General features: G+C 36.1%; 1 protein-coding gene across 1 annotated transcript; it reads right to left on the reverse strand.

Moving 5' to 3' along the window:
- Nucleotides 1-670: 670 nt before the first annotated feature.
- Nucleotides 671-6,914, reverse strand: LOC143587492 (prefoldin subunit 3-like). The gene is made up of 6 exons (XM_077068771.1): nt 6,766-6,914; nt 5,691-5,748; nt 5,118-5,189; nt 2,278-2,397; nt 1,953-2,054; nt 671-771 (listed from the first exon to the last, which is right to left on the reverse strand). The coding sequence occupies exons 1-6, from the start codon at nt 6,912-6,914 to the stop codon at nt 697-699; spliced, it is 576 nt and encodes a 191-aa protein (XP_076924886.1). The 3' UTR covers nt 671-696.
- Nucleotides 6,915-9,643: the final 2,729 nt, after the last annotated feature.

Consider the following 9,643-nt stretch of genomic DNA (forward strand, 5'->3'; position numbering starts at 1 on the left):
TTAGCTCCAAGCTAGTGTTTTTCAGGTTTTGGTGTATTAAGCAAGTTAAGCAAGCAAGAAGGTGTAATAATCGCTAGCAAGGAGGTTCTGTTCAAATCGTTTCAGAATTATAGAAACCATGTTCTAGCTTCGTTAAAGTTTGTTTTCACTCGTTAAACCCATAAAAAAGGCTTCGGGAATCAACATTGTCAAAATATATTGGCATAATGCTAACATCTTTCATAAGTCATGTATTATAAATTGACACTCTTTAACGGATAAAAACCAAAGAAACATCCTAATCGTATTGCATTTTCGTTCAAAGGTGTAACATGATTCAAATGTTTATAATGTTTATTACGTTAATAATTATTTACAAAACACTAAACATGTTGCCGGGGCCAACCAAACTCGACCCGACTTGTTTGACACGAACTTAGAAACTAAAAGTTGAACTTGTTTTTACTTGCGACGTTAAGATAGCAAAATGTCTGAAAATATCATTCGATAACGAAGATTAAACGTTCAACCCAACAAACAAAACTCTTCAGTACAATTAAACATTAATGGTACACAATGGGTACACAGCAACAAACCAATATAAGCTGAAATGATATCAAAATTCATAAATACTGCAGAAAGTTCAAGGAAAAAAGTTTAACTAAATTGATAACAACCTCAAAAGCAAGTTTGCACACCTCTTGTATTTGTTTTTTCTCATGAATCTTGTGAAGATGTCTGTTTAACTCTTCTTTGATGGACATCCCAATTGTACACCCGAGCAATCGTAACCTAATTACAAAAGTAATTTACAAATACAGATAGCAAGATTGAACTTGTATACGACCAATACAAAAGTGGTGAAATAATAAGTAAAGAGTGTGTGTGCCTGCATGCATATATAATCTTTCGTTCCTAGTTTTAAAAAAAGTAAGCGTTTAGGCTCTAAAGACCGAGACGTGCACTTCACGTATGTTAGGCGTTAAGTTGTCTTTTCATCTGTTTTACATATCAACCTTTTTATAAAGCAAGCATTTCATAATTCTTCAATCCCTTTGGCTGATTTTACATATTAGTCTCCAACAAACCCTAATTTTCACCCAAAGTACATGAGGCGCACCAATGAGTGTGTATGAAACTGAGATAACCAACCCATAACCTGAATAACCAATGTTACTGAACCGAAATAACCAAACCTAATAAAAGCCGATAGTTTGGTTTTATTATTTTTTTAAAACCGATTGTTCGGTTCAGTTCAGTTTGGTTTCAGTTGCTATTTAGTCAAAATGGAACGAGAATAACCGAGCCCGATACAAGACCAATAATTTGCTTTTAATTTTTTTTAACTGATTTTTCGGTTCAGTTAAGTTTTGGTTTTGTTTTCAACAAAAACCAAAAACACACCGAATTGAAAACACAAACCCAATACATAACCGACAACTTTGGTTTGATTATCTTTTTAAAGCCGATTTTCAATTCATTTTTGCAATCAACCAAAAATACAAACCAAACGGATTGTAACAGAGCAGAAGAAACCGACTTTTAGTAACTTGTAAAAAATTGTCCTACCCGAAAATTTTAGATCCAAATGTGTAACAATCGATTAAATATTAATTAAAAAAGTTAAGTTCAAATTCATTATCTTGTGCCATTTTTTCCTACCCGAACCTTTCAAGCCCAAATAATAAAACCGAAAAACCCGAAACAAACTGAACCCACAGTGAAAACTGAAAAGAAGGAAAAAAAAAAACCGACCCACGCCCCTAGCACCACCTCAAGCCACTGGGGCGCTTTCCTCATCGCCTCACAGATCAGACACGCAGTTTTAAACCAAACTTTGAATTAGGTAAGTACAAGATTTACTATTGAAAAAATTCATATGTATTATTTTTCTTTGAACAAAAAGTAGCATCTAACTTGCGATATAAAACGACTTCAATTTAACAAAAAAATATAATTAACTAAAGCAGTACCTGAGTAATGGTAACTTGATCTCTCAAGAACTGTAGATCAGCAACTAGTACTTCTAAACTGGCTTTTGCATTTTCCAGATTGTTCTGTAGCAGAGTAGTGGCCTACATATAAGTAAATCAGGGTCAGCTTCATCTCCAACAGGTCAGATAGATAAAAGTTCAAAAACATAAAAAAAGCAACCAAATGTCCAATGCATAGCTGAAAGTCCAGTTTTTGAGGTCATATATATTACCTATTTTTGAATATTCAACAAAACGTGGTTATGGGTCAACAAAGACCTACCATTTTTTCATCCATAAAGATAATCCAAAACAAAAGATGTACCTCTTCACATGAATACTCGAGCATTACGTTTGCTCCCAACCATAAGCATACAGAATCTGTATTATCGATCCGAGCCCGAGCATAGATGCCTTCAGATACCTCAAAATCTGTCAGTAATGTCTGTAAAGAAAAACAGGGCCCACATATAATGTTTCCAATATCACACAAATACAAGTAAAATGAGCTTTTACTAGCATATTACAAGGTCCATAATATTGCTTGGTAGTTGATACGGTTCCATCTCAAAAGATTTACGTCAATAGTTATATGTTAATTCTATAGGGGGTAAAAAGGGCAAAGTCTACAAAAGGTTAGGAATATTATTATAAATAGGGAAGAAACGTGAGAGAGGTTAGGAATTGAGTGGTTAGTTTGTTAGGCTCCTGCATGTGCAGTGAGAGAGGGCATGTCCCTGGAATCTTCTATGTAATTCCCTTTTAATATCATCATCATCATCCATCTAATAAACAAATCTTTCCCCTATCATTGGTCCGACCTGCCCTCCCTCTGCTCTTTCCACTTCGATTTCACCTTTTGATTATCGCTCAAAATCTGGTTTCCAAGTCAATTATGGTGAAACAGAATTCTCGTTATGAAATTCACGAACAACAGATTCAACAGCTTCAATCTGATGTTGCTGAAATTAGGGTTTCTCTCTCGGTGTTAGAAGCGGATTGGGTTGAATCGGCTGAATTTCGTAAGGTGATGCTCGCTTGGATGAAATCTCAGCAGAAGAAGCCTATGGCCGAATCATCTGAATCGGGATCTTCTGGTTTGATTTTCACCTCACCGGTGCCGAAATCTGATTCAATTAATGCTCCGTCGGGATTACCGTGGGCGGTGAAGAAGGTGAACTTGCCTGAGTTCTCTGGTTTCGATCCGCAAGGCTGGATCCAGAAGGCTAACCTGTTTTTCGATCTCAACAACACTAGTGATGCTTCTCGGTTACAACTTGCTCGATTGAGTATGATCGGTGTTTCTCAACACTGGTTTACGATTATCACTCAGGTTCGTCCATCTATCTCTTGGCTTGAGTTTCAATCGGAAATGTTGCAACGCTTTAGTGGCTTAGAAATTCAAAATCTGTATGAACAATTAGCTACGATTCAGCAATTTGACTCAATCTATGACTACATCGACGATTTCGAATACCTATTGTCCTTGGTCCCTAGGTTGCCAGAAGCTCAGTCTTTGGGCTACTTTGTAGCTGGTTTAAAACCTGATGTGAAGCAATGGGTACGCTTACATCGTCCTCAGTCTCGCTTGGACGCCATGTATTTGGCCAAGGATGTGGACGCCATGTTACACCCTTCTGATACACCGCCGCTGACTCGCTTTCGTTACCTTCAGCCGTTTGGGTCGCAAACATCTGGGTTGGGGAATGGTCTGTTCTGTTTGGGCCATTCTGGGCCTCACTCTTCTTTACCTCCTGGTACCCTTGATCTGGGTTCCACAGCCCAGCCCAACTCCACTCGCCACGGTTCCATCTCAAAGGCTGGTGTTCCTCCTTCAACTTTGGATCAGTTTTGTCAACGGGATAGAGGGGTTTGTTCGCTTTCTCGTACTGAGTGGGAGGATCGTAGGAAGAAGGGATTGTGTTTTCGTTGCGGTCAACAATATGGGCCGACTCACAACTGCCCTGAGGGTACCCTTCGGGTTTTGTTATTGGGGGAGGATGAGTATGATGCTGAGGAGGGGGCTAATTTGTTGGAAAATCAGTTTTCACATACTGATATGCAAACAGGGGTTACTCGTGATTCAGCTGTTCCATTTGCAAGTCTTGAGGTCAAGACTTAATTGAAGGGGAAAGTAGTGATACGGTTCCATCTCAAAAGATTTACGTCAATAGTTATATGTTAATTCTATAGGGGTAAAAAGGGCAAAGTCTACAAAAGGTTAGGAATATTATTATAAATAGGGAAGAAACGTGAGAGAGGTTAGGAATTGAGTGGTTAGTTTGTTAGGCTCCTGCATGTGCAGTGAGAGAGGGCATGTCCCTGGAATCTTCTATGTAATTTACTTTTAATATCATCATCATCATCATCCATCTAATAAACAAATCTTTCCCCTGTTTATCCTCTTTTTTTATATTCAGTTTATAATCAATTGATAACATAATTGTTTCCTATCAGTAGTGTACATGACTAATTATATGTCAAGCTGTTAATAGCATAGGTATCAAAGGCGCTAGGCGCACTCAAGACACATAGACCTCGCCTAGGGCCTAGGTGCAAAAAAAGTGAGGGCCTAAGAAAAAAAAGTGCAGTTAAATAAAAAAATAAAATATAATATGTGCTGAAAAATAATACTATTCTTCATATAACGTAAAAAAAAGCTATTATATAACATTTAATATCATATATAAGTACTAAACGTTCCAAAAGAGATTCAAATGTAATTCCAAATTAACTTGAACCACAAAATGTCAAAGTAAAGTACCAAAAGTTTAAAAAGTAATAAATAGTAAAGTGCAAATGATTATTGTTCTTGATCCGTCTACAATACCAATAAAGGTGTCATCAACTTCAAGAAGCGAGGCCTAGGAACTAGAAGCGCATATATTGGGCATGGCCTGGAAAATGGGCTAGGTGCAAGAAGCGAGGCATTTAATTACTATGGTAATAGCACAAACCAATACACATATAGTCAAAATATTAACTCTTATTGACGAGTCAAAACTCAAAACCAATATTTTGAAGTGGAATCCACATACAAGCAAGCAGCGACAACAAAATGATTAGACTGGCAAGCATAAATGATTATTTCTGAAGACATAACTATAAAAACTAAATCACTTCAAGAAATTAAAAATAAAAAAAAACTACAGTATAATAACGAACCTCGTCACTTTCCTTCTTAGCTTGTAATGTGGCAACAACGTCTAAGCACTTCTCAATGTCTGGAATCTTCGCCTGGTAACAAAAATTAAACATGTAAATCTATTGAAGATTATTATGTTAGGGTTAAGTTATCCTACGCAGTCTCCTAAATCTGGGAAATGACGCAATGGATCGCAACATGTAACACAATGCTGAGAAAAATATAACACAATGGGTGAGTAATATAACACAATGTCAAAGAAAAAAGACACAATATCGAGCTAGAAGTCGAAAATAAAAACGCACAATGATAAATAAAAAGACACGATGATGTGAACAAAATTTCTAAAATCTACAAGCTAGAAGTCGAAAATCAAAAACCTAAAATCTAATATCGTAGAGTTCGACGAGATGGTTCTAATGCCGCTAGTTTGAGTTCAATCAGAATCCATTTGATACCTTCCTACGACTACCTAGTTTTAGAAGACCATGTATTTGATCCCAACTCCATTATCTTATATCATAAAACAATACTTTATTAAAAAGACATATTTTTAAAATAAACTATTGCTAATCTCATACATATGATACTACCTGAAGATCTCTCTGTTGAGCAAGAAGTTTCATCTCAACCACTTTGTATTGCTGAAGCCTGCACATACAATCAAAAGAAGACACATCAATTATATATTCCAGAGTTTTAATAAATCTGCGTATTATTGGCTTTGAAACAAATCATTCCTCAGTTACTGTCACGTTACGTTTCAAAACCAAAAATATGTTGAGAACTATGATGGACACATAATGCCCTTATACAAAGTGCATAAAAGGTAATCAAGCATAAGTGGTGTGTGAGAGAGAAACAGACATAGACATAACCGTCTTGCGCATAGTTGTCAAAGGCACAAGGAGCACTCAAGGTGCGCTTATAAAGCGAGGGCCCGAGATAAGCAAAACGCAATGGCATAAACGTACCGTTTTTTGGGGGTCTTAATCATGTTTAGGGCTAGTTTAGGTTGGTTCCAACTTCCATGCCATTTTTTAATGTTTCAGGCCAGTTTGCCCATAATTTGCATAACTTTGCTTGAACTTCCAACATTTAGCATGAATCTGACTAAAATCTTGTCGAAAGGTCGCCAGATCACCTAACCTGAGGGCCTAGGTGCGCGCACAAAGGGGTTTTGACAAAATAGGTCTCGTGTATTACATTTAAAGCAATAGGTGGAAACGCAATGTAGTGTTTTCACAGTTCTCAACATACTATCGGTTCCTAATAAGCATATCTCCACTATAACACATCAATGAAATTTCATAATATTAATGCTTCTATTTTCAAAACTATTTCAATTGCAAATAAAATCTACCATTAGCAAAGAAATGTGTGGTAGCCAACATTTTTCAAAAGTCACTAGGCATTGCCAGGTCATTTGACGGAGGAGTTGCCAGGTCTTACCGGCAATACCAGGCCCGGACCCGATTAAAGGTATTCTCAGGAGCAAGAAACCGACACTAATGAAAACAACCGGGCCTTACCTGGTTTATGCTCACCCCCATAGAAGCAAACCGAACCTATTGGGTGCGAGTATAATGACAAAACCCTAATAGAGCAGCAAATACGGATCTAATATTAATAGATGATATGATGAATAATGAAAGTGAAAGAAGAGACCTTTCTTGGAGGAAAGCGAGAGCAGAGTTGACATCAAGCCCTAATTGATTCAAATAAGCCTCAACATCTTTCACAAAAGACGCCGCCGGTATTCCCCTCCGTTCCGCCACCTCGGTCTGCGGCGGCGATGACGACGTTGTTGTAGCCATATGAGGTTACTGATACAAAAGAAACTAACAAGGTCATTGATTGTGTTCCACACCGGGTTTTAACAAAATTTACCTTAAGCTGTGTTTCGGATCCCTTAAAAATGTGTTTACAATAAGTTTTCTTTTAAAAAGTTTTTGATTGTTAAAAGAGAGCTGGGTGGAACGATTGGGTGTAATGGGTATTTCAAACCTATAAGTTGATAAGTTATCAAATTCTAACTTATTGAAAACCTCTTTTTTAGCCTTGTTGATAAGGATAAAAGTAAAAGTCCTTGGTGTTTTCAAGCACTTTATAAACATAAAAAAGACTTATTAAACCTTCATAATTAGTAAGGAGGGGAAAATAAAGAGTCCCAAACACACCCTAAGGTATTTTCTATTTATCTTAATTTGATTTTGAAAAAATAGATTTTAATAATTCAAACTATCAGCCATTAGCCAATATAAATTCTAACTAACAATATGACCGGTGACAGTCCCAACTTTCAATTTTACTAACTGTAGCAATCCCAACCTAATAAATAATTAACTTCGTTAAAGCTTTAACGATGTGGCGTGTTACATGACGCTTACGTGACAATAGTTTATTTTTTTGATGGCATGGCATTGAAATATATATATATATATATATATATATATATATATATTAAGTTAATTATATTTAAAATATATTTTTGTTTATATATGTGCATTTATATATTTATATTATATAAATCCAAATACCCGGTCGGCCAACTTAAACTCCGGCCGCTACCATCTTCTCTGGCCAACCCTCCGTTCTTCACCTTCGTCGGCCAAATTTCAACGCCGCCGAGTATTGTCAGCCACTCAACCATCATCGGTCCAAATACCGTCGCCGACAAATTGAATCGAGACCTAACTTGCAGGTATTCGTCCGATAGATGATTGAGCGATGATGTCTGTTGTAATCGACATGCGGTGGTGGGAATAATACATATAATTCCGGCAATTTCGAGAAGAAGATGTGGCTGATGACGGTCGAGTGGCCGGCAATGGCTTGGTGACACGGATGACGGAGATCCAGTTGGGGTTGGCCGGATATGGTGGGTAGCCGACGGAGAAGGTGGTAACGACCGGAGATAGTGGGTAGCCGCCGGAGAAGGTGGTAACGGTGGGAGATGGTGGTAGCGGCTGGAGTTTGAGTTGGTCGGCCGGGTGTTTGGATTATATAATATAAATATATAAATGCACATATATATATATATATAAATATATTTTAAATATAATTAACTTAATATATATAATATATATTTCAATGCCATGTCATCAAAAAAATAAACTATTGTCACGTAATCGCCACGTCACACGCCACATCGTTAAAACTTTAACGGAGTTAACTATTTATTAGACTGGGATTGCTACAGGTAACAAAACTGAAAGTTGGGACTGTCACCGTCAGATTGTTAGTTGGGATTAATATTGGCCAGTAACTGATAGTTTGGATTATTAAAATCCAATTTTCCTTTATTTTTCAAATACAAATCTATTTTGATTTTTATTACTTGCATTTGGCCTTTTGGTCCAATCCAAATCCAGCTTAAAAAGGTTTTCCTACCGGATTTCCTTCTTATAATATGAGTTAATTAGCATCCCATCTTAAAAACGCTTACCCAGATATTGAAGGTGGTTTCAAACGTTATTTAAATTTTTTTTTTTCATTAGTTGTGTATAAGAATGGGATGCCTTACATCACATTGGATTGGTTTAATTTTTATTTATTATTGTTATTTTCTTTAAACAACATAAATCAGACAAAAGTTTGCAAAATCACTACCAGATATTATTGAGCCAAAAGCCCTTTCAGTTTTAGTAAGTTAATAGGACTTTTCCTTTTTTAAATTACAATTTTTAACACCTAAATATTCACATCATCTTCCATTTACAGAGGCATGTAAAGCTTAGAGTTGCACAAATAAATAATCTACATCGAAATTGTACCGTCTATTTCAATCAAGTGACTGAAATTTACCCATGTTTTTAATTCATAAAAAACGTTGTCGCCAAAATGTCTTCCAAATACATTTCTATGAGAAACGTAATGGTTGAATGTCATAAGAGATTCATGTTGATTCATGTCCCATGTTCAACTGGATATATATTACAAAAGGATAATTGATTTTGTACCATACACCATTGTCAGTAAGCTAATGCTTATACAAATGGGTGTTGGGGATGACGTCAAGTCTTATATCATTAGGGGCGGCAAGATGTTGCTAGACGTCCACCATTGTCTACTTTAAAGCATGTTGAATGTTTATGGGTGGAAAATTGTTGGATCTTGGTGCCCAAGACATAAAATGCATGATTGTTACCATTGATATATGATCTCAAATAGATCACACACCAAGCAATCACACATGTACATATTTAAACCGGATTTATTATGTACAATCCTTATTACATGTCTAGATAATTATCATTAAAGAAGATGATAATTGTTATATGATCTCAAATAGATCACACACCAAGCAATTGTACACTGTACATACTTAAACAAGGTTTATTATTTACAGTCCTTATTACATGTCTAGATAATAATAATAATTGTTATATAATCCCAAATAGATCACATACCAAGCAAGCATGCAATGTGCATATTACAGTCCTTATTACGTGTCTATCTAAAGAAAATGATAATTGTTGATATAACGTTTAATATACATTAATCCCGTGTACATTTTATTTCTTATTTTATTAGTTTTGTTCGG

This window comes from Bidens hawaiensis, unplaced genomic scaffold, assembly GCF_021521415.1.
Source record: "Bidens hawaiensis isolate Kalapana, Puna unplaced genomic scaffold, B.hawaiensis_p1.1 tig00035531_1, whole genome shotgun sequence".
NCBI classification, from domain to species: Eukaryota; Viridiplantae; Streptophyta; class Magnoliopsida; order Asterales; family Asteraceae; genus Bidens; species Bidens hawaiensis.